Below are 26,631 nucleotides of genomic sequence, written 5' to 3' on the forward strand. Positions count from 1 at the left end.
TTCATATGTTAAAGGGAACACTATCAGCGCTTCCTTACCATATGAAGGCAGATGCCTTCTGCCTCTGGCTGCAGTCTTGGCTCTCAAAGCTGACAGCAAGGACCGCTGCATGAGGCAGATGGTTGAACATAAATAATATGTCACCTGGTTATGCAGATCAAAGTGCCCTGTAACGCAGTTATAATTAACCACTCAAAGTGTATACTAAATAGCACTGCACCAATTCTACCACTTATGAATGAAATTTGGCAAATAAGATATAACTTTTATTGAAATAGAATTAAAATAAGAAAAAGGAAGAATTTAAAGAAATGATGTGAGTTGTGTTTGGTGTACTTATACATATACATGTGCAAGTGCCATAGGTAATGGCACCTGTATCAACTTATTAATCAAGTACCTATTCCACTATAGAATATACAATGCTAAACAGTTGGGTTATAAAGCAAAAAAAGCTATATTGATAACTATAGGTGAAACATGTTAAGGGAGTACTAAAGGGGATGGATGAATTTTAACACTATTATGTGAGCTGTATACCAACATTCAGCCATTCCGCATATTAATTATTTAGAGTAAACAAGTGACCCGGGAATCCACTCATAGTATATTCACTGAGCACGGAACATTAGGGAGATACTCTTTTTATTTGCACTTATTAAAACGCTAACTTTGGGTTTTCTAAATATTCGGACTAAATCAGTGCAAACTATAAATACTAGATGTTTATAATGCAGAAAAGCTATGGTTGAGAGTAATTTCATTTTTACTAGATTAACACAGGCATTTAAAGATATTTGCGATTTACTTTGTATCCAGTAAGCAGCTGTTACGCTGTAATACAATTTTAAACGCTGGCAAGCCGCCAATTGAGCCTCACTAACAACGCTTACTGTGTTCGAACACTAGATCAATTCATATTATTTATATCACCACTATATCCTACATTTATCTGAGACATTTTACACATAATAAAAAAAATTTGACTACTTTTGCAATCTGAGTTAAAGTCAGTAAGAGCCTGTTCGATAAATACCTCAAGAACGTTCGCTTACCTTTTGGTTTCCAAGGGGTTAATAGACAAAACACACATTAATAGCTTACAAGGCAACTTTATCTGTTTGTTTTTTTATTTATGAAGATTTGTTTAATTTGTTTTATAATTATTACGCAGCTTTTTGTTTTTTTTACCTCTTAATATTGTTATATTTGTACAGACGAAAAGTTCCCCTTCAGATGCAGCAGCAAAACCTGCTATTGGGAAGTCCCCTCCCAAACAAGACACAAGGCAACCACCAGTGAAGCAGAAAACAGACTGCAAGGTGAGACATCAGGGTAGTTGTAAGTTGCCACAGCACCTCAAACCTCTGCTGTAAGTCTAGTCATAGCAGCTTACACAAAAACGTGAGAACAACACAGATCTAGCACTGTCCCGTCATGGTTTAACAGGCATAGGCTTGTGTCAGTTTAGAAAGATGCAGGCAAAGTTGTAACATTCTTCTTTACAATACACAGCTCTCTGAATCAGCTTGTAAATGCTTATAGGTTTAACAGACCATTGTTTTCTAAACCATGAAAACTAAGACTGAATTAAAGATTTTAAAAGAAAATTAAGAAGCTTTCAAACTATTTTATCGTTTTGTCTGTATTTCTGTCTTTCTGTCTATCTCTATATTAATACAAAATTAGTGCCAGCATGCTAGGGGTGTCGCACCTCTGGTGTTCGTTTTTGTTTTTTTTTTCTCACCGTTTACTGACTAACACAATCAAGTCACTCAACAAGATTATAGAAGTTTAATTCTCAAATGTTGGAAAAATAATTTATAATCTTGAAGTGACATAATCTCTACTTTTCCCTCTCCTCTCTATTCTTCTCTTTTCTTCTCTTCTTCCCTTCACAAACACTCAAAAATGTGCAAGTGCGATAAAGTTTAAGATATATCACATATCAGGCTTTACTACAAATGGAGTGCAAGGAATAGCTCCGGATAATTTATCCTTATAGCGATCCTGTGCTAGGAATAGCGCACAGTCTAGTATTACAAGTGAATAGTTCCCAAGAATCTTAACGTGGCGGACAATGTTTTTGGTACGCCATATAATTTGAGTTGATAGCGCATAGTTCACTAGTATCACTCATATTACAAGTGGCGATTTGAGAGTTGCGCTTCAGCACACTACAAAATAGCACTGTTATATTTAGCGTTTTTGGAGCCCTGAAGTAAAGTGTTTACATTGGAATATATACAAAACAAAACGCGTATAATATATTCAAAGTAATTATTTTAACTCGTATTTGTACAGGTTAAAGGGACAGTAATGTCAAAATTTAAACATAAATTGATTGGATAGCGCGTTGCATTTTAAACAACTTTCCAATATACTTCTATTACCAATTTTGCTTAGTTCTCTTGATATCCTTTGTTAAAAAGCAATCCTAGTTGAAGTCAAGTCACGTGTCTTAAAGGGACACTCAGGTTAAATTAAATTTTCATGATTCAGATACAGCATGTAATTTTAAACAACTTTCCAATTAGTTCCATTAAAAAAAATGTGCACAGTCTTTTATATTTACAATTTTTGAGTCACCAGATCCTACTGAGCATGTGCAAGAATTCACAGACTATATCTATATGCATTTGTGATTGGCTGATTGCTATCACATGGTATAAGGGGAGTGGAAATATACATAACTTTGAAATTTGTTATAAAAATCTAATGGGTTGACTGGTCCTTTAAGCCATCTGGCAGTAGTGTTTGTAACTATGTATAACATTGCTATAGACAATGCTGCAAACACTGCTGCCATAGACTGCTATAGACACATGCACGCTCCTAAGCTCCTATTATCCTGCCTAGGTTTAGTGTTCAACAAAGAATACCAAGAGAACAAAGCAAATGTAATAGCATGTTTAATTATTACTTTACTATCCCTTTAAAATCAAAATTTTATAGTAGCCTACACAGAGAAATAGGTTTTACTTAATTCCTGCATCATATATAAACAATCACAGCCTCACATATGTCTCTTCTTCACAGTTTATCTCTGGTTTTCCTCTTCTCTCTATTTCTGTCTGTCTCTTTCCTTCAGCTTTTGATAAGAGCACTGCTGATAACCATCTTTGTTATAGGTTTCATCAGGAGCTGCTGGTAAAGTTGCAGCCGCTGCTGTTGCTGGAGCTGTAGCCGCAGCAGGGGCCACTGTTGCTTCCACAGCAAAGCATGGGGCAAGTATAAACAATGTTATATTTATTGGTCTTTTTACTACGTGTAATATACATAGAAACAATGTGCACATAAATGCATTCAATATCATAAAGAAATGTTCAGGCCCCAGATCAGTTATCTCATATAACTGAATTACAGAGGGAACAGTGAAATGTCAATGACATAAGTGATTATTGGTGACACTGATTTTATAATGGGAAACATTTTTCATATATTGTTTTCATCATAAGTATGTGCACCAAAAGCTCACCGTGTACAGTTATAAAAATATTAGAATTGGTTTACAGTTCCACCTGTGAAACATTAAAGTTGTTATATTTTCAGGATTAAAAACACTATTTATTTCATGAGTGAGATATTTACTCCTGGTCAGCAGGAGGAGGCAAAGAGCACCCCAGCAGAGATGTTAAGTGTCACTTCCCTAACCCATAACCCCCAGTCATTCTCTTTGTCTCTGTCAATGGAGGATGTGAAGTTGGTGTCTGAAGATATTTATTCCTTTTTTGGGTACTTTTCCCTGCAAGCAAGGATTTGGGTTTAGCTGTGTCCACATCAATCTCTTGAGTAAGAGTAGTGGTGGCTTTTAAGCATTTAGAAAGTGGTAGGTGGTCCTTGCTTTGTTTTCTAACATATCTGCCCTTGGTATAGAAAGCCAGAGTTGGATACTCTGTTCTTTCTTTTTCTACAGGTCTCTGATAGGAGTATGTGTCCTTTCACACTTTGTGAGCTGTCTTCCTGCCCAACAGCTGAATATGTAGGTAAGTGCTTTTTGTCGTCTAGGTACTGGAGACTTGCACTTTTCAGGTTTTGTTTAAAAAAAAAAAAAAAAAAAAATCAAACTAAAAAGAGACTGCATTTTTTATTGGGACATTTTAATGCTTTAAAGGTTTATTTGGGCAGAGTCCAGGCACATTTGTATGTGAGGGGAGACTTTGGTAACTTCCCTAATGTGTGATGGAACTGTTTCCATAGGCTGAAGGGTATCTTTTTATTTGTAAGGGAGACATTTAGACATTTAGAATTTGGCCAGATCCGTCAGTTTAGTAAGGCTGAGAGACGTTTGCTGAAGCGGAGCGGTGTCATTCTTTGTAGGCTATCGGCTGTAACGGCTGTTGAAGCTTCTCTCTTATTTGGCTACTAATGGTGACGGTAGGGCACCTCAGTCTGACTGAAGTGTAGAGGTGTTACATTTTTTGTTTATTTTTGTGGGGATATTAACGCTTTGTAGTATCCCAGTTTTCCTCCTTTATAAAGGCAGTTACTGCGCTTTGAAGAAGTTCGGTTTCTTTTAAAGTGACAGTAAACTTTTTTGTTGTCTCATTTACGTTTGTTTGTTTTTTATCTTAGCTATGGACACTGAACAGGAGTCTTTTTAATTTGATAAATGTTTATTATGTTTAGAGGCCCAAATTGTTTTACCTATGCAATTTTTTCTTCTCATTTTTAGCTAATACCCTAAAGCTTAAATGGACATTAAACCCAAATTTTTTCTTTCATGATTCAGATGGAGAATACCATTTCTCCAACATAGGTGTGTCCGGTCCACGGCGTCATCCTTACTTGTGGGATATTCTCTTCCCCAACAGGAAATGGCAAAGAGCCCAGCAAAGCTGGTCACATGATCCCTCCTAGGCTCCGCCTACCCCAGTCATTCTCTTTGCCGTTGCACAGGCAACATCTCCACGGAGATGGCTAAGAGTTTTTTTGGTGTTTAAATGTAGTTTTTATCCTTCAATCAAGTGTTTGTTATTTTAAAATAGTGCTGGTATGTACTATTTACTCTGAAACAGAAAAGAGATGAAGATTTCTGTTTGTAAGAGGAAGATGATTTTAGCAACCGTTACTAAAATCGATTGCTGTTTCCACACAGGACTGTTGAGATGAAGTAACTTCAGTTGGGGGAAGCAGTTGGCAGACTTTTCTGCCTGAGGTATGACTGGCCACATTTCTAACAAGACTTTGTAATGCTGGAAGGCTGTCATTTCCCCTATGGGGACCGGTAAGCCATTTTCTTAGATTAAGTAAAAGAATAAAGGGCTTTATAAGGGCTTAAAAAACTGGTAGACATTTTTCTGGGCTAAAACGATTACTTTGCTAAGCATATTTGGCAGATTATAACTCTTAATAGTTATTATAATCTTGGGGATTGTTGTTAAAAAACGGCAGGCACTGTATGGACACCTTTTTCAGATGGGGGCCTTTTCTAGTCATAGGCAGAGCCTCATTTTCGCGCCACTAATGCGCAGTTGTTTTTGGAAAGCAAGGCATGCAGATGCATGTGTGAGGAGCTAAGAACCACTGAAAAAGCTTATAGAAGGCGTCATTTGGTATCGTATTCCCCTCTGGGCTTGGTTGGGTCTCAGCAAAGCAGATACCTGGGACTGTATAGGGGTTAAATGTAAAAACGGCTCCGGTTCCGTTATTTTAAGGGTTAAAGCTTTCAAATTTGGTGTGCAATACTTTTAAGGCTTTAAGACACTGTGGTGAAATTTTGGTGAATTTTGAACAATTCCTTCATGCTTTTTCGCATATTCAGTAATAAAGTGTGTTCTGTTTAAAATTTAAAGTGACAGTAACGGTTTTATTTTAAAACGTTTTTTGTGCTTTGTTGACAAGTTTAAGCCTGTTTAACATGTCTGAACCATCAGATAAGCGATGTTCTATATGTATGAAAGCCAAGGTTTCTCCCCACTTAAATATATGTGATAATTGTGACATAGTGTCCAAACAAAGTAGGGACAATGATGCCACAGATAATAATATTGCCCAAGATGATTCCTCAAATGAGGGGAGTAAGCATGGTACTGCATCATCCCCTTCTGTGTCTACACCAGTTTTGCCCACACAAGAGGCCCCTAGTACATCTAGTGCGCCAATACTTATTACCATGCAACAATTAACGGCTGTTATGGATAATTCTATTGCAAACATTTTATCTAAAATGCCTACTTATCAGAGAAAGCGCGATTGCTCTGTTTTAAACACTGAAGAGCAAGAGGACGCTGATGATAACGGTTCTGACATACCCTCACACCAATCTGAAGGGGCCAGGAGGGAGGTTTTGTCTGAGGGAGAAATTTCAGATTCAGGAAAAATTTCTCAACAAGCTGAACCTGATGTTGTAACATTTAAATTTAAATTAGAACATCTCCGCGCACTGCTTAAGGAGGTATTATCTACTCTGGATGATTGTGACAATTTGGTCATTCCAGAGAAATTATGTAAGATGGACAAGTTCCTAGAGGTTCCGGTGCCCCCCGATGCTTTTCCTATACCCAAGCGGGTGGCGGACATAGTAAATAAGGAGTGGGAAAGGCCCGGCATACCTTTTGTTCCTCCCCCTATATTTAAGAAATGATTTCCTATAGTCGACCCCAGAAAGGACTTATGGCAGACAGTCCCCAAGGTCGAGGGGGCGGTCTCTACTCTAAACAAACGCACTACTATTCCCATAGAAGATAGTTGTGCTTTCAAAGATCCTATGGATAAAAAATTAGAGGGTTTGCTTAAAAAGATGTTTGTTCAGCAAGGTTACCTTCTACAACCAATTTCATGCATTGTTCCTGTCACTACGGCAGCGTGTTTCTGGTTCGAAGAACTAGAAAAGTCGCTTAATAAAGAATCTTCGTATGAGGAGGTTATGGACAGAGTTCAAGCACTTAAATTGGCTAACTCTTTTATTTTAGATGCCGCTTTGCAATTAGCTAGATTAGCGGCGAAAAATTCAGGGTTTGCTATCGTGGCGCGCAGAGCGCTTTGGCTAAAGTCTTGGTCAGCGGATGTGTCTTCCAAGACAAAATTGCTTAACATCCCTTTCAAGGGTAAAACACTGTTTGGTCCTGATTTGAAAGAGATTATTTCAGACATCACCGGGGGAAAGGGCCACGCCCTTCCTCAGGATAGGTCTTTTAAGGCTAAAAATAAGCCTAATTTTCGTCCCTTTCGCAGAAACGGACCAGCCTCTAATTCTACATCCTCTAAGCAAGAGGGTAATACTTCTCAACCCAAACCAGCCTGGAGACCGATGCAAGGCTGGAACAAGGGTAAGCAGGCCAAGAAGCCTGCCACTGCTACCAAAACAGCATGAAGGGATGGCCCCCGATCCGGGACCGGATCTGGTGGGGGGCAGACTTTCTCTCTTTGCTCAGGCCTGGGCAAGAGATGTTCAGGATCCTTGGGCACTAGAAATAGTTTCTCAGGGTTATCTCCTGGAATTCAAGGAACTACCCCCAAGGGGAAGGTTCCACAGGTCTCAATTATCTTCAAACCAAATAAAAAGACAGGCATTCTTACATTGTGTAGAAGACCTGTTAAAGATGGGAGTAATTCATCCAGTTCCAATAGGAGAACAAGGGATGGGGTTTTACTCCAACCTGTTCATAGTTCCCAAAAAAGAGGGAACATTCAGACCAATTTTAGATCTCAAGATCCTAAACAAATTTCTCAGGGTTCCATCGTTCAAGATGGAAACCATTCGAACGATCCTTCCTACCATCCAGGAAGGTCAATTTATGACCACGGTGGATTTAAAGGATGCGTACCTACATATTCCTATCCACAAGGAACATCATCAGTTCCTAAGGTTCGCTTTTCTGGACAAGCATTACCAGTTTGTGGCACTTCCATTCGGATTAGCCACTGCTCCGAGAATTTTCACAAAGGTACTAGGGTCCCTTCTAGCGGTTCTAAGACCAAGGGGCATTGCAGTAGTACCGTACTTGGACGACATCCTGATTCAAGCGTCGTCTCTGTCAAAAGCAAAGGCTCATACGGACATCGTCCTAGCCTTTCTCAGATCTCACGGATGGAAAGTGAACATAGAAAAAAGTTCTCTGTCCCCGTCAACAAGAGTTCCCTTCTTGGGAACAATAATAGACTCCTTAGAAATGAGGATTTTTCTGACAGAGGTCAGAAAATCAAAACTTCTAAGCTCTTGTCAAGTACTTCATTCTGTTCTTCGTCCTTCCATAGCGCAGTGCATGGAAGTAATAGGATTGATGGTTGCAGCAATGGACATAGTTCCTTTTGCACGAATTCATCTAAGACCATTACAACTGTGCATGCTCAGACAGTGGAATGGGGATTATACAGACTTGTCTCCGACGATTCAAGTAGATCAAAGGACCAGAGATTCACTCCGTTGGTGGCTGATCCTGGACAACCTGTCACAGGGAATGAGCTTCCGCAGACCAGAGTGGGTCATTGTCACGACCGACGCCAGTCTGGTGGGCTGGGGCGCGGTCTGGGAACCCCTGAAAGCTCAGGGTCTATGGTCTCGGGAAGAATCTCTTCTCCCGATAAACATTCTGGAACTGAGAGCGATATTCAATGCTCTCAAAGCTTGGCCTCATCTAGCAAAGGCCAAATTCATAAGGTTTCAATCAGACAACATGACGACAGTTGCATATATCAACCATCAGGGGGGAACAAGGAGTTCCCTGGCGATGGAGGAAGTGACCAAGATAATTCAATGGGCGGAGGATCACTCCTGCCACTTGTCTGCAATCCACATCCCAGGAGTGGAAAATTGGGAAGCGGATTTTCTGAGTCGTCAGACATTCCATCCGGGGGAGTGGGAACTCCATCCGGAAATCTTTGCCCAAATAACTCGATTATGGGGCATTCCAGACATGGATCTGATGGCCTCTCGTCAGAACTTCAAGGTTCCTTGTTACGGGTCCAGATCCAGGGATCCCAAGGCGACTCTAGTAGATGCACTAGTAGCACCTTGGACCTTCAACCTAGTTTATGTATTCCCACCGTTTCCTCTCATTCTCAGGCTGGTAGCCAGGATCAATCTGGAGAGGGCTTCGGTGATCTTGATAGCTCCTGCGTGGCCACGCAGGACTTGGTATGCAGACCTGGTGAATATGTCATCGGCTCCACCATGGAAGCTACCTTTGAGACAGGACCTTCTTGTTCAAGGTCCATTCGTACATCCGAATCTGGTTTCCCTCCAACTGACTGCTTGGAGATTGAACGCATGATTTTATCAAAGCGTGGGTTTTCAGATTCTGTAATAGATACTCTGATTCAGGCTAGAAAGCCTGTAACTTGAAAAATTTACCATAAGATATGGAAAAAATATATCTGTTGGTGTGAATCTAGAGGATTCCCATGGAACAAGATAAAAATTCCTAAGATTCTATCCTTTCTACAAGAAGGTTTGGAGAAAGGATTATCTGCAAGTTCTCTGAAGGGACAGATCTCTGCTTTATCTGTTTTACTTCACAAAAGGCTGGCAGCTGTGCCAGACGTTCAAGCGTTTGTTCAGGCTCTGGTTAGAATCAAGCCTGTTTACAGACCTTTGACTCCTCCCTGGAGTCTTAATCTAGTTCTTTCAGTTCTTCAAGGGGTTCCGTTTGAACCCTTACATTCTGTAGATATTAACCAGGAGATAGTTGTACCTTCTTTGTGTCCGAATCCAGTTTCAAAGAAGGAACGTTTGTTACACAATTTGGACGTAGTCCGTGCTCTAAAATTCTATTTAGAGGCCACTAAAGATTTCAGACAAACATCTTCTTTGTTTGTTGTTTATTCTGGTAAAAGGAGAGGTCAAAAAGCAACTTCTACCTCTCTTTCTTTTTGGCTTAAAAGCATTATCCGATTGGCTTATGAGACTGCCGGACGGCAGCCTCCTGAAAGAATCACAGCTCATTCCACTAGGGCTGTGGCTTCCACATGGGCCTTCAAGAACGAGGCTTCTGTTGACCAGATATGTAAGGCAGCGACTTGGTCTTCACTGCACACTTTTGCCAAATTTTACAAATTTGATACTTTTGCTTCTTCAGAGGCTATTTTTGGGAGAAAGGTTTTGCAAGCCGTGGTGCCTTCCATTTAGGTGACCTGATTTGCTCCCTCCCTTCATCCGTGTCCTAAAGCTTTGGTATTGGTTCCCACAAGTAAGGATGACGCCGTGGACCGGACACACCTATGTTGGAGAAAACAGAATTTATGCTTACCTGATAAATTACTTTCTCCAACGGTGTGTCCGGTCCACGACCCGCCCTGGTTTTTTTAATCAGGTCTGATGAATTATTTTCTCTAACTACAGTCACCACGGTATCATATGGTTTCTCCTATGCATATTTCCTCCTGTACGTCGGTCGAATGACTGGGGTAGGCGGAGCCTAGGAGGGATCATGTGACCAGCTTTGCTGGGCTCTTTGCCATTTCCTGTTGGGGAAGAGAATATCCCACAAGTAAGGATGACGCCGTGGACCGGACACACCGTTGGAGAAAGTAATTTATCAGGTAAGCATAAATTCTGTTTTTAAACAATTTTCTAATTTACTTCTATTATCTAATTTGCTTCATTCTCTTCATATTCTTTCCTAAAAAGCATATCTAGATAGGCTCAGTAGCTTCTGATTGGTGGCTGCACATAGATGCCTCATGTGATTGGCTCACCCATGTGTATTGCTATTTCATTAACAAAAGATATCTAAAGAATGAAGCAAATTAGATAATAGAAGTAAATTGGAATGTTGTTTAAAATTGTATTTTCTATCTGAATCATGAAATACATTTTTTGGGTTTAATGTCCCTTTAAATATAAATTACTCTTTTGTGAGACTATTGTCTCTCAGAATAATGCTGTTCAGGATATGCCACAGCTTTCTCCTCATACGTCCCAAGCCTCAATAGCATCACATACAGTGCCCTGCGGTTCCTTTCAGCCTCCTGGAGGAGTATATTTGCCAATAGATTTTGCTGCACAGATACCTTCTGCGGTATCTGCGGAATTATCTGCTTTTCCAGTGATGGGGAAGCGCAAGAGGAAATCTAATCATTTTTCTGATAATAAGGTGTCCATCCCATCTGCTGCTGCGAAGGTTGACCTCCCTTATAAGTCTGATGAGGGTGAAATCTCAGACTCTGACAGTATAAATCCTTTGATTCTGAAGAAGTAAACTTCAGATTTAAGTTTTAACACCTTCGGTTACTTTTAAAGGAGGTATTGGCTACTTTGAACGACTCTGTCACTGTCAACCCTAAGAAATCTAGTAAGCTTAATAAATACTATGATGTATCTTTCACTGTGGAAGTGTTTCGTGTTCCAGACCGTGTGTCGGAGATCATTACACAGGAATGGGATAAGCCAGGGATTCATTTTTCCCCATCTCCTGTCTTTAAAAATATGTTTCCTGTTGCTGACTCCATTCGAGACTCTTGGCGCACAGTGCCTAATGTAGAAGGGGCTATTTCTACGCTGGCCAAGAGAACCACAAATCCTATAGAGGATAGCTGTTCTTTTAAGGATCCCATGGACAAAAAGCTGGAGACTTATTTAAAAAAAATGTATGTTCATCAGGGTCTTCAATGGCAACCTGCTGTTTGTATTGCTACGGTAACAAGCGTAGCATCTTATTGGTGTAATGCTTTGTCCGAGTTGATTTTAGAAAAGACTCCGCTAGAGGAGATCTAAGATAGGATCAAGGCTCTCAAACTGGCCAATTCCTTTATCTCTGATGCTAACCTGAAAGTTATTAGACTGGAAGTCAAGATGTCTGGCTTCACTGTTCTTGCCCGCAGGGCCTTGGCCTATATGTGTTATATATATATATATATATATATTTATTTTTTCAGGTTTTTTTTAGATATAAGGAATATAATAAATTTATTTCATTCATCTATTAAATTTTAGGTATAAAGAACGAATTGTTTTATAATAATATTACTAACTTGTGGATGGTCTGGTGTATTTGAAAATAGGTCCTGTACCCTCCGTTCTATATATTAAAATGCTCTCTATTCTTTTTAGTTTATTTGTATGTCTTTTTAAATGCATTGATGAATTGCACAATATACACATACATGTTCTGCTACTTAGGTATATATGTAAATACATTTTTATTGTAAAAGTGTTTTTTTATGAAATATTATGTATATCTCTTAACATGTATGTATTGATTTAGTGCCTTTTACAGAAATCGATTGTTCTCCAGTCTAGCAGTGATCAATAGGACATATCCGTTTTTGTGTTTAATATTATGGACATGGACACGGATCTATTTATAAACACACTCCGTGGACTCTCCTCCACTTTTGGGATTGAGAAACTGCTTTTGATTGGAGCACGCACGCCATAAATCCTGTGATGTCTCGTTGGTTGGGCAGCCTCTGACGAAGTGAGAAGCGTCTCATGAAACGCGTTAGTCCACGCCTACGACGTCCACGTGTTCACCCAGCAGCACTTAAGATGGCTTATAGAGAGCTCTGGAATAACTGTGGTTTGCTGATACACTTCTCTTGCAGCAGTTCATCAGATCCGGATTACAGATTAAGGACATTCTGTGTGTTTACGGATCTACAGACCATTTGCTGAGAGTGCTTGATTGCAGCAGATGCAATCAATGTTTTTTTAATACCTCATTATTTCTGAGGTTTTTACATGTGAGTGTAATGATGTTTTATCTATTTATGTAATAAAATTACTGTTAATGATTTTCACTTAGAGTGGCTTTGCGCTCTTTCTATCTTTTGTTTTAGAAGCACTTTCAATTTGTTGCTCTTCCGTTTTGGCCTTGCCACAGCTCCCATAATTTTCACAAAGGTTCTGGGGGCTCTCTTGGCAGTTGTCAGGTCTCAGGGAATTGCGGTGGTGCCTTACCTGGACAACATATTGGTTTAGGCACCATCTTTTCAAATAGCAAACTCTCATACAGAGATCTTGTTGTCTTTTCTATGTTCCCACGGATGGAAATTGAATCTGGAGAAGAGTTCCCTTGTTCCAGCTACAAGGGTGTGTTTCTTAGGGATCATCATAGATTCCCTATCTATGAAGATTTTTCTGACGGAGATCAGAAAATCCAAACATCTCTCCTCTTACCTGTCTCTACAGTCTACTGTTCGGCCATCAGTGGCTCTAAGCCTGGAGGTAAATGGTCTGATGGTCGTTTTCATGGACATCATTCCCTTTGCTCGATTCCATTTGAGAGCTCTGCAATTATGCATGCTCAGACAATGGAACGGGCACTATTCGGATCTGTCTCATAGGATAGATCTGGATCAGTTGACAAGAGACTCTCGTGGTGGATTTCTCAGGATCATCTGTCTCAGGGCACATGCTTCCGGAGACCCTCCTGGGTGATTGTAACCACGGACGCCAGCCTGCTAGGCTGGGGAGCAGTCTGGGACTCGTTATAGGCTCAGGGCCTATGGACTCGGGAGGAGTTGTCTCTCCCCATAAACATCTTGGAGTTGAGAGCAATCTTCAATGCCCTGATGGCTTGGACTCAGTTGTCCTTAGCCGGGTTTATCAGATTTCAGTCGGAAAACATCACTTCATTGGCTTACATCAACCACCAGGGAGGAACTCTGAGTTCCTTGGCCATGAAGGAGGTGGCTCGGATTTTTCACTGGGAGGAAGCTCACAATTGTCTTATATCTGCCATCCACATTTCAAGGGTGGACAACTGGGAAGCGGATGTTCTGAGCAGACAGACCTGTCATCCCGGGGAATGGGCTCTCCATCCGGAGTGGGGGGTGCCAGAGTTGGATCTGATGGGGTCTCGTTAGAACGCCAAGCTTCCAAGGTACGGTTCAAGGTCAAGAGTTCATCAGGCCACTCTGATAGATGCTCTGGTGGTTCCTTGGGATTTCGGTCTAATATACCTGTCTCCTCTGTTTGTGCTCCTTCCACGAGTCATTGTTCGTATAAAACAGGAGAGAGAGTCTGTTATTCTAATAGCTCCTGCATGGCCTCACAGGATCTGGTTTGTAGACCTAGTGAGGATGTCATCTCTTCCTCCTTGGAGGTTACCTCTGAGGAAGGACCTTCTAACTCATGGTCCTTTCCTCCATCCAAATCTCGTTTCAATGAAGCTGACTGCATGGAGATTGAACACTTAGTTCTGGCTAAGCGTGGGTTTTCTGAGTCAGTCATTGATACAATGCTTCAGGCTTGCAAGCCTGTTACTTTTAAAATTTACCATAAGGTATGGCGCAAATACCTATATTGGTGTGAATCGAAGGGCTTCTCTTGGAGTAGGGTCAGGATTCCTAGAATTGTGTCTTTTCTCCAGGAAGGTCTGGAGAAAGGGTTGTCAGTCAGTTCTCTGAAAGGTCAGACTTCTGCATTATCTATTCTTTTACATAAGCGTCTGACGAATGTGCCAGATGTTCAATCCTTTTGTCAGGCCCTGGTCAGAATCAGGCCTGTGTTTAAACCTGTTGCTCCTTTTTGGAACCTTAACCTAATTTTTAGAGTTTTGCAACAGGCTCCGTTTGAGCCTATGCATTCTGTAGATATTAAGTTGTTGTCGTGGAAAGTTTTGTTTCCTCTGCTTGCAGAGTTTCTGAACTCTCGGCTCTGTAGTGCGATTTGCCTTACCTTATTTTTCATGCAGATAAGGCGGTCCTTCGTACTAAATTGGGATTTCTCCCTAAGGTGGTTTCGGATAGAAATATTAATCAGGAAATTGTTGTTCCTTCTCTTTGTCCTAATCCTTCTTCTTATAAGGAACGTCTGTTGCATACCTTGGATGTTGTGTGCACTCTAAAATTCTACTTACAGGCTACTAAGAATTTTCGCCAGTCTTCTGCCCTGTTTGTTTCTCAGGAAAGCGTAAGGGTCAGAAGGCCACCTCTACTTCTCTTTCCCTCTGGTTAAGAAGTATGATTCATTTTGCATATGAGACTGCTGGACAGCAGCCTCCTGAGAGAATTACACCTCATTCCACTAGGGCTGTCTCCTCTTCGTGGGCTTTCAAAAATGAAGCTTCTGTGGAACAGATTTGCAAGGCGGCAACGTCCTCTCTGCATACTTTTTACAAATTTGATACTTTTTCCTCGGCTGAGGCCTTTCTTGGGAGAAAGGTTCTTCAAGCAGTGGTGCCTTCTGTTTAGGTCTGCCTGTCTTGTTCTCCCTCCCTGTTCATTCAGTGTCCTCTAACTTGGGTATTATTTCCCACCAGTAATTGGAATGACATTGTGAACTCTCCATGTCTTAGGAAAAAAAAAAATGTATGCCTTCCTGATAAATGTCTTTCTTTCCGGACATGGAGAGTCCATGACCCCACCCTTTTTATTAGAAAGTATTTTTTGGTAAACCTCAGGCACCTCTACACCTTTATGTTATCTTCTTTTTCCATTTCCCTTCGGCTGAATGATTGGGGGTTATGGGTAAGGGAAGTGACACTTAACAGCTCTGCTGGGGTGCTCTTTGCATCCTGCTGGCCAGGAGTGAATATCCCACTAGTAATTGGAATGACGTTGTGGACTCTCCATGTCCAGAAAGAAAGAAATTTATCAGGTAAGCATAAATTTTATTTTTTGCAAGAACTTTAGTGTGACTAATAAATATGAAGACTGTAGATCATTTTATTAAAATTAAATAGAGAGCAATTCAAATGCATACATAAGAAACATGGTACAAACACTTTCAAATGCTTGGGTATTCCTGTAAATACAGTTTGGTAAATAATGAGAAAGTAGAAGCTGCCCCATGCCACCCAGTTACTGGCAGGAAGAAGAAGAGGCCATCCTATAACACTTGCTTAGATGATATGGAGATGTGGGAGAGAATCCTTTGCATGACTAGTTATCACTTTGAAGGTGCTTCATAATTCATTGTTTGGGCGTGAAGTAATGGTGCACCAAGACAGCAAGCTCAAGACCTCTGCGTTATATAGCAAGAAAGAAGCATTTACTCAAGAAGTACCACCAGAAAACATGTCTGGAACTTGCCAAAAGGCATGAGTGTGTCCCAGCTGAGATGTATGATTATATTTTGTGGTCAGATAAAACCAAGGGTGACCTTGGTGGCTAAAACTTAAAGTGCCATGTGATATATGTAGCGACACTGTAATTCTGCCCATGCTTGATGGTGGGAGCATTTTTCTGTCAACAAAGCTTCTCAGTACAGACTAGGTAATTTCTAAAGAAAGAATTGATGGTGCCCAAAGGAAGTACTTCAAAATAACCAGCTTCAGTCTGCTAAAAATTGAGGCAGAATAATTATCTTAAAGTCAAGGGAACATTGCCATGGCTAAAAACAAAGAGGTCCTACAGTGGCCCAGTCAAAGCCCTGGTCTCATTCTCTATCTCAATGGCATAGCGACGGAATACTTATACAAATAACACATTTTTTAAAAACATTTTCTTAAAACTTTTCCCAGGATAAAACCAGGCACATTAATATACTGATTTTGAGTTTTAATATTATATTATATATACTGTATATACAAATGATAGTTGTATGATTTGTAATACATATAGACCCATAAGCTATATGGCCAATGTTATGTGGTCACCTGATTATCACATCTGTATGTGCTTGTTGGACATCTCCAGGGTGCATGGTCTACCACTTTGTGGTTGGGCTTTAGTTGCTTCCACCTCACAAAATAGCACTTACAAGTGACTGGGGCAGGGCAGATGCAGTAGGACAAATATTTCACAAAATATATTGTGGCAAACGTGGCATCCTATGACAGTGCCACATTTAAACTCACTAAGCTCTTCAGTACAATCCATTGTACTACCAAATATTGTCTATGCAGATTTCATGACCATGTGCTGGATTTTATGCACCTTTGTGGCTGAAACACCTGAACTCAATGATTAGTAGAGGTGTCCACATGCGTTTGAAACATGTGTTGTGCTATAATCTTTAAGTTTTTGAACAGTATATCATGTAAGTGTATATACAGTATATGGTCAAAGTATAATTTTTCCTATAAATGTCTTTAATATCTAGGCTAAAGATCAACACAAAAAAGTAATTGCAGAGAAAGTATCTACTGCAACAGCACCAGATAAGGTAATAAACAATGATTCTATAATTTTTTATGTAGGTGGTGGGTACAAACAGTTATAGATCTGTCTTAAACTATTGTTTTATACAAGGGACTAAAAATTCATTGTTTTTGCTGCTGTTATGATGGTGTTTAGTTCTGGTATTGAGATCGCACTGTAACAACTAAACACAAATAATTACATTGGCACAATAATGTATGTGAAGATTTGGGAAGCTTAATAAAATAAGGTGCAGTCCCTTCTAAATAAATACTTAGCAAAAATAAAAGAAGGGAAAAGGCTTGTGCACAACTCCCAAAGAAATATTGTAGTTATTAAAATATAACTTTTATTAGAAATTAAAACTATTCACTAAAGGGCTTAACTAGTTTTTTTTTAGATCCATTAGACATATAGGGAGCGATCCGATATAGATCGGAGTTTGCGGCGCAAGCGAGGGAACCCCCGCCGCCCGTAGTTTCAGCTTGCAACTCGAGCTATCCAATATACCCCGCCGGCAATTGCTAAAGTGCCGTAAGTCGGATAAACCAGCGATGTCCAGAAATCTGCGTAAGTACAAATTTCTGGAGTCGCCAGTGACTTACGGCACTTTAGAAACTGCCGGCGCCTACAAAACCTGACTAAAGTATTAAATCTCTTGTACTGTCTAACACGCCTCCCAAACATAGCCCGACACGTATACCCCTCTATCCGCTATCCCCCCTCACTCTCCTAATAATAAAAAATGTATTAACCCCTAAACCGCCGCTCCCGGACCCCGCTGCAACCTACATTAACTACCCCCTAATGTGAGCCCATTACACCGCCGCCACCTACATTAACTACCCCCTAATGTGAGCTCCTACCCCGCCGCCAGCTATATTAACTACCCCCTAATGTGAGCTCCTACCCCGCCGCCAGCTATATTAACTACCCCCTAATGTGAGCTCCTACCCCGCCGCCAGCTATATTAACTACCCCCTAATGTGAGCTCCTACCCCGCCGCCAGCTATATTAAAATTATTAACCCCTAATTTAATCCCCCTACACCGCCGCCAGCTATATTAAATTAATTAACCCCTAATCTAATCCCCCTATACCGCCGCCACCTATATTAAATTAATTAACCCCTAAAATACTAAACTATCCCTACCACTAAACCTAAGTCTAACCCTACAAATAGCCCTGAAAGGGGCTTTTTGCGTGTCATTACCCCAAAGTAAACAGCTCTATTGCCAGCCCTTAAAAGGGCTTTTGGCGGGGCATTGTCACAAAGTAATCAGCTCTTTTGCCTCTAATCTAAATCCCCCTACACCGCCGCCACCTATAATAAACGTATTACCTTCTAATCTAATCCCCCTACACCGCCGCCACCTATATTAAATAGATTAACCCCTAATCTGACCCCCCTACACCGCCGCCATCTATATTAACCCTAATTATATAAGGGTTAATATAGTTAATATAGTTATTATATTATATATATTAACTATATTAACCCTAATTATATTAGGGTTAATATAGTTAATATCGTTATTATATTATATATATATATTAAGTATAATAACCCTATCTAACTCTAACACCCCTAACTAAATTCTTATTAAAATAAATCTAATTAATATTAATATTATTAATTAAAATATTCCTATTTAAATCTAAATACTTACCTATAAAATAAACCCTGATAGCTACAATATAATTAATAATTACATTGTAGCTATTTTAGGGTTTATATTTATTTTACAGGTAACTTGGTATTTATTTTAACTAGGTACAATAGCTATTAAATAGTTAATAACTATTTAATAGCTACCTTGTTAAAATAATTACCAATTTACCTGTAAAATAAATCCTAACCTAAGTTACAAATACACCTACACTATCAATAAATTAAATAAACTACAAATATCTAAACTAAAATACAATTAAATACACTAAACTAAATTACAAAAACAAACAAACACTAAATTACAAAAAATAAAAAAAGATTACAAGAATTTTAATCTAATTACACCTATTCTAAGCCCCCTAATAAAATAATAAAGCCCCCCAAAATAAAAAAAAATTCCCTACCCTATTCTAAATTACAAAAGTTAACAGCTCTATTACCAGCCCTTAAAAGGGCCTTTTGCGGGGTATGCCCCAAAGTAATCAGCTCTTTTGCCTGTAAAAAAAAACACAATACCACCCCCAACATTACAACCCACCACCCACATACCCCTACTCTAAACCCACCCAATCCCCCCTTAAAAAAACCTAACACTAAGCCCCAGAAGATCTCCCTACCTTGAGTCGTCTTCACCCAGCCGGGCCGAACTCTTCATCCAATCCGGGCGATGTCTTCATCCAAGCGGCAAAGAAGGAGTCTTCCATCCGGCGATGTCTTCATCCAAGCGGCAAAGAAGAAGTATTCCATCCCGGCGATGTCTTCATCCAAGCGGCAAAGAAGAGGTCCTCCATCGGGGCGAAGTTTTCCTCCAAGCGGCATCTTCAATCTTCTTTCTTCAGACCTCCGACGCGGAACATCCAGCTGGCCCGACGACTGAAAGACGAATGAAGTTTCCTTTAAATGACGTCATCCAAGATGGCGTCCGTCGAATTCTGATTGGCTGATAGGATTCTATCAGTCAATCGGAATTAAGGTAAGAAAATCTGATTGGCTGATTGAATCAGCCAATCAGATTCAAGTTCAATCCGATTGGCTGATCCAATCAGACAATCAGATTGAGCTCGCATTCTATTGGCTGATCGGAACAGCCAATAGAATGCAAGCTCAATCTGATTGTCTGATTGGATCAGCCAATCGGATTGAACTTGAATCTGATTGTCTGATTGAATCAGCCAATCAGATTTTCTTACCTTAATTCCGATTGGCTGATAGAATCCTATCAGCCAATCGGAATTCGACGGACGCCATCTTGGATGACGTCATTTAAAGGAAACTTCATTCGTCTTTTGGTCGTCGGGCCAGCTGGATGTTCCGCGTCGGAGGTCCGAAGAAAGAAGATTGAAGATGCCGCTTGGAGGAAAACTTCTCCCCGATGGAGGACCTCTTCTTTGCCGCTTGGATGAAGACATCGCCGGGATGGAAGACTTCTTCTTTTCCGCTTGGATGAAGACATCGCCGGATGGAAGACTTCTTCTTTGCCACTTGGATGAAGACATCGCCCGGATTGGATGAAGAGTTCGGCCTGGCTGGGTGAAGACGACTCAAGGTAGGGAGATCTTCTGGGGCTTAGTGTTTGTTTTTTTTAAGGGGGGTTTGGGTGGGTTTAGGGTAGCGGTATGTGGGTGGTGGGTTGTAATGTTGGGGGGTGGTATTGTGGGTTTTTTTTACAGGCAAAAGAGCTGATTACTTTGGGGCATGCCCCGCAAAAGGCCCTTTTAAGGGCTGGTAATAGAGCTGTTAACTTTTGTATTTTAGAATAGGGTAGGGATTTTTTTTTATTTTGGGGGGCTTTATTATTTTATTAGGGGGCTTAGAATAGGTGTAATTAGCTTAAAATTCTTGTAATCTTTTTTAATTTTTTGTAATTTAGTGGGCTTTTTTTTGTAATTTAGTTTAGTGTATTTGTAGTTTATTTAATTTATTGATAGTGTAGGTGTATTTGTAACTTAGGTTAGGATTTATTTTACAAGTAAATTGGTAATTATTTTAACAAGGTAGCTATTAAATAGTTATTAACTTTTTAATAGCTATTGTACCTAGTTAAAATAAATACCAAGTTACCTGTAAAATAAATATAATCCCTAAAATAGCTACAATGTAATTATTAATTATATTGTAGCTATCTTAGGGTTTATTTTATAGGTAAGTATTTAGATTTAAATAGGAATATTTTAATTAATAATATTAATATTAATTAGATTTATTTTAATAAGAATTTAGTTAGGGGTGTTAGAGTTAGATAGGGTTATTATACTTAATATATATATAATATAATAACGATATTAACTATATTAACCCTAATATTCGCGGTTGACAGGTAGATAGACATTGCACATGTGTTAGGTGTTAGGTTTTATTTTGCAGGTAGTTTAGGGAGTTACGGGGCTCCAATACACAGCGTAAGGCTTACTACGCTTGCAATTGTGGCGAGGTGAAAATGGAGTAAGATTTCTCCATTTTCGCCACGTAAGTCCTTACGCTGTATATTGGATACCAAACTGCGCTGGTTTGGTATACCTGTCTATGGCCCAAAAAACTACGGCCGAAGGCAGAAATATACGAGCGTAACTTCTAGGTTACGCCGTATATGTGATACCAAACCAGCGCAAAATTTGGCGTCACCGGCTTTTGCGGGCGACGCTGCATATCAGATCGAGGCCATAACATCTGCCTGGTTCTAGGACATATTATTCACAAGACAAATGTCTTTAAGTAATTAAACAATTCGCTAAGAATGTGTAGTATAGGAGAGCAAAAAAAGTGTTAATTTCTTAGTATTGTTTTGGTGAAAACGATTATCAGAAGAGAGGAAAAGAAAAAAGCTACAGTTGTTTGTCTAGTAAAAGGCAATACAGAGAGATGAACACTACAGCGCTGTTGAGTAATGTACTTAGCATAAGCTTAATCAATGCATGTTTTTTTTTATTTTTAATTGGTGACTTTGCACTCAGTTTAACCCCTTAGTGACCAGAGCACTTTTCCATTTTCTGTCCGTTTGGGACCAAGGCTATTTTTACATTTTTGCGGTGTTTGTGTTTAGCTGTAATTTTCTTCTTACTCATTTACTGTACCCACACATATTATATACCGTTTTTCTCGCCATTAAATGGACTTTCTAAAGATACCATTATTTTCATCATATCTTATAATTTACTATAAAAAAAATTATAAAATATGAGAAAAAAATGGAAAAAAACACACTTTTTCTAACTTTGACCCCCAAAATCTGTTACATATCTACTACCACCAAAAAACACCCATGCTAAATAGTTTCTAAATTTTGTCCTGAGTTTAGAAATACCCAATGTTTACATGTTCTTTGCTTTTTTTGCAAGTTATAGGGCCATAAATACAAGTAGCACTTTGCTATTTCCAAACCATTTTTTTCCAAAATTAGCGCTAGTTACATTAGAACACTGATATCTTTCAGGAATCCCTGAATATCCCTTGACATGTATATATTTTTTTTTAGTAGACATCCCAAAGTATTGATCTAGGCCAATTTTGGTATATTTCATACCACCATTTCACCGCCAAATGCGATCAAATACAAAAAATTGTTCACTTTTTCACAAATTTTTTCACAAACTTTAGGTTTCTCACTGAAATCATTTACAAACAGCTTGTGCAATTATGGCATAAATGGTTGTAAATTCTTCTCTGGGATCCCCTTTGTTCAGAAATAGCATACATATATGGCTTTGGCGTTGCTTTTTGGTAATTAGAAGGCCGCTAAATGCCACTGCGCACCACAAGTGTATCATGCCCAGCAGTTAAGGGGTTAATTAGGGAGCTTTTAGGGAGCTTGTAGGGTTAATTTTAGCTTTAGTGTAGTGTAGTAGACAACCCCAAGTATTGATCTAGGCACATTTTGGTATATTTCATGCCACCATTTCACCGCCAAATGCGATCAAATTAAAAAAAACGTAAAATTTTTCACAATTTTAGGTTTCTCACTGAAATCATTTACAAACAGCTTGTGCAATTATGGCACAAATGGTTGTAAATGCTTGTCTGGGATCCCCTTTGTTCAGAAATAGCAGACATATATGACTTTGGCGTTGCTTTCTGGTAATTAGAAGGCCACTAAATCCTGTTGCGCCTCACACGTGTATTATGGCTAGCAGTGAAAGGGTTAATTAGGGAGTTTGTAGTGAGCTTGCAGGGTTAATTTTAGCTTTAGTGTAGAGATCAGCCTCCCATCTGACACATCCCACCCCCTGATCCCTCCCAAACAGCTCCCTTCCCTCCCCCACCCCACAATTGTCCCCGCCATCTTAAGTACTGGCAGAAAGTCTGCCAGTACTAAAATAAAAGGGTTTTTAAAAAAAAATGAATTTTTTTTTTAGCATATTTACATATGCTACTGTGTAGGATCCCCCCCTTAGCCCCCAACCTCCCTGATCCCCCCCAAAACCGCTCTCTAACCCTCCCCTCTGCCTTATTGGGGGCCATCTTGGGTACTGGCAGCTGTCTGCCAGTACCCAGTTTACAATAAAAAGTGCTTTTTTTTGGGGGTTTTTTGTTTTTTTCTGTAGTGTAGCTTCCCCCAACCCCCCACCCCCCACAAACAAACCCCCACCACCTTGCTGATTGTTTAGATTTTATTTTTATTATATTTTTTATTTCCCCATTTTCTGCAGTGTAGCGGTTCCCACCCGCTCCCTCCCCGTGCACGCGCCCGCCCCCACCCTCCCGTGCACGCGCGCGCGCGCCCGTGCGCGCCCCCAGCCACCCCCGCCCACGATCCCGCCCCCCTTCAGATCCACATGGCCATCGATGGCCGCCACCCGCCTCCCGGTCCGGCTCCCACCCACCAACGCAGGTAGCCACCGATCTCCGGTGCAGAGAGGGCCACAGAGTGGCTCTCTCTGCACCGGATGGCTTACAAAGGTTATTGCAGGATGCCTCCATATCGAGGCATCACTGCAATAACCGGAAAGCAGCTGGAAGCGAGCAGGATCGCTTCCAGCTGCTTTCCACACTGAGGACGTGCAGGGTACGTTCTCAGGCATTAACTGCCTTTTTTCTGAGGACGTACCCTGCACGTCCTCAGTCGTTAAGGGGTTAAAGGGACATAAAACCCAAACATTTTCTTTCATGATTCAGAAAGAAAATACAATTATTATTTTTTTTTTCAAATTTCCTTTTATTATTAAATTTACTTTCTCATGTTATTTATTCTTTGTTGAAGAGATACCTAGGTAGGTAGTGTGCACGTGCATCTAGTGCTCTTGCTGATGTATAACATTGTTACAAAATGCTGTCATATAGTGCTGAAGACACATGCACACTCCTGGGCTTTCATCCCTGCTGTTCAACAAAGGATAACAAGAAATTGAAGACAATTTGATAATAGAAGTACATTGGAATGTTGTTTAAAATTGTATGTTCTATCTGAATCAAGAAAGAACATTTTTGGGTTGTACGTCCCTTTATAAGTGGAAACAATTGTGAACTGTACCTTGAGAATATTCACAATAGAGTCTGAAACGTATGAACATTTAATATGAAATACCTCTGTTAGCTTTATGTTAATGGATAACATTTGTCCTCATGTTATTGCTGTTTTGGAATGTGTACATAAGTGTTGGGATGAATGCATTTTACCTATAAATGTTTTTATTTATATCTAGGCCAAAGATGAACTCAAGAAAGTGAGTGTAGATAAAATAGCTGCAGCAACAGCACCAGAAAAGGTAACAAATTGTGATGATAGAATTTAGTTCTGTACAGTGTTGAATCAGACCCATGCAAACGTGTATGTGTTCAGACTACTATTGCCATCTAGTGGTCAGGATAGTGATAACTTCTGCTTTATCATTAGGAACTAAGAAATATTTTACTTTGTATAAATGACATACTTTTATTTGTTAGGCGATGTAACCTTTTCACTACTTATAATGAAACTCTTTGTGTTTAACCTCTGAGAAAGGTAAACACATAGGTAAAACCCTTCTCAAGTACCAATAGTTTCTGATCCTGAGTTGGAACATGTTTTTTTTTTCATTGCATTAAAGAAATGTGATAGTTTGATTATTTCATTTGAATATCGATTCCTATAGATTTACTTAAATTAAATGTAAATCAGCATTTAAATGTTGCTATATGAATGTTTGAATGATGCATTTGACATTCAGATGTAACATTCTTCTAATGTTAAAGTGAAGGTAAATTTTCATGAATGAGTGCCCCGGTTTTTAAAAATACTATTAAAAACAGGGGCTCTTTTATTCATGAAAGTTTACATTGCAGCAGTTTTGTTAAAATACTTACCTTTTTCTTCTTCCATGCCGGACCAGCGATCCCCCGCATGCAGCTGCTCTGTATTTACGTCAGCAGTGACGAATCCGGCTTCCTCCAATCATGGCTTCCCCCCCAGAGCAAACATTTCCTGAGGCCATGGCGTGGTTGGAGGAAGCCGGTTTTGTCATTGCTGTGTAAGTACAACAGGAAAAAGCGGGCGGGGGATCGCTGGTCCGGCTTGGAAGAAGAAATAATGTAAACTTTCATGAATGAAAGTGACCCTGTTTTAATAGTAGTTTTAAAAACCAGGCACTCATTCATGAAAATTTATCTTCACTTAAGTTCAATAAAAGGGAACATAAAACATTTTTTTCAAAACAAATACTGCATTTTCAACAAACATTTGACAAGTTTTTAGAATGAACGAAGGTGTCCTATTTTATTTATAGCACCAGAAAGCAACTGATTGCATACAGAAAGAATTGTTACACATACACAAGCAATATGTTCATCATTACTAAAAGACCATTAACCATTCATTAGAAACAGTATTTTATATTTCATAGCTCAATAACCAATTTTTATATTCATAGACTGCAGCCGATGACGCTTTGGATGAATTAATTGGTACTTTAGGGGGTCCAGAAGATGTTCCAGAGTCCCCAAAATTCACTGGGCCTGAGATCAAGGTAATGGTTTTGTGTTTATTAGTTGTATTTCATAGTTCTTATTGCAATGGAATTGATGATTAATCATTATTATTTTAACTTTAATTGTAGCCTGAATATTCAAGAGATTTAAGTTGTTTAGGTATAAGTCATAATGTTATTTTCCTTTTCATTGTAGGACAAAACTGTCACCGCTGAATTCTTGGAAGAATTGGGAAAAAGAGAAGATACAATTCCACCAGAATACAGACACTTGTTGGATGTAAGGTTCATTTTAACCAGAGGCTATAGGGAAAGTTTAGAGTGAAATCAGAGCAATTATTTTAAGGGTAATAAGATTATTTTGCAATCCAGATGCACACTCCATGAAAAAGCTGATTTATATCAATTTGTCTTTGTTCACTTGATATCTTTTGTTGAAAAGCAGGGATGTAAGCTCATGCACATGTCTGGAGTACTATATGGCAGCAGTTTTTCAAGAATGTTATTCATTTGCAAGTGCACTAGATGGCAGCACGATTTCCTGCCATGTAGTGCTCCAGATGCCTACCTAGGTATCTCTTCAACAAAATAATATCATGGGAACAAAGCAAATTTTGATAACGTGAAGCAAATTGGAAACTTTTTTAAAATTGTATGCTCTGTCTGAATCACAAAAAGAAAATATTTGGGTTTCATATCCCTTTAAGTTGCACAAATAAAGCAATCACTATGCAGTATGTACAAGGGTCAGAGTTTTGAATTCCACAGGCTGTAATCCAGCCTCTATGGTGAAGTAAAAAACAGATGCAAATTACAGGAAAAGCAGGAAAAACAATTGTTAATGTATTGCAAATATTTTTTACTATACACAATTAAACCTTTTTTTCAGGCATTAAAGCTAATGTCCCCCACTTTGTTTAAAAACTTTATGAACCTATTCTCTTACAAAATAACATATTTACCACTCAATGTTTGTCTTTTTTTTTTGCTCTTTATATCTATTTAGTTGTCTTCATCAGGGATTTCAGACATATATGATTTGTCTAATGTAGAGCTAGTCCATAAGATCTTCTTGCGCACATAGATAAGAGTGTT

General features: G+C 39.4%; 1 protein-coding gene across 1 annotated transcript in view; it reads left to right on the forward strand.

Annotated features, from left to right (window-relative positions):
- Positions 1–26,631, forward strand: part of CAST (calpastatin) — a 364,012-nt gene that overhangs the window by 280,285 nt on the left and 57,096 nt on the right. Inside the window, exons 7-12 of the mRNA XM_053701507.1 lie at positions 1,218–1,322; positions 3,132–3,227; positions 16,931–16,993; positions 24,277–24,339; positions 25,480–25,575; positions 25,733–25,816. Of these exons, the coding sequence (XP_053557482.1) occupies positions 1,218–1,322; positions 3,132–3,227; positions 16,931–16,993; positions 24,277–24,339; positions 25,480–25,575; positions 25,733–25,816 (507 nt within the window). The remainder of the gene's footprint in view (positions 1–1,217; positions 1,323–3,131; positions 3,228–16,930; positions 16,994–24,276; positions 24,340–25,479; positions 25,576–25,732; positions 25,817–26,631) is intronic.

The sequence above is a fragment of the Bombina bombina genome, chromosome 2 (assembly GCF_027579735.1).
Source record: "Bombina bombina isolate aBomBom1 chromosome 2, aBomBom1.pri, whole genome shotgun sequence".
NCBI classification, from domain to species: Eukaryota; Metazoa; Chordata; class Amphibia; order Anura; family Bombinatoridae; genus Bombina; species Bombina bombina.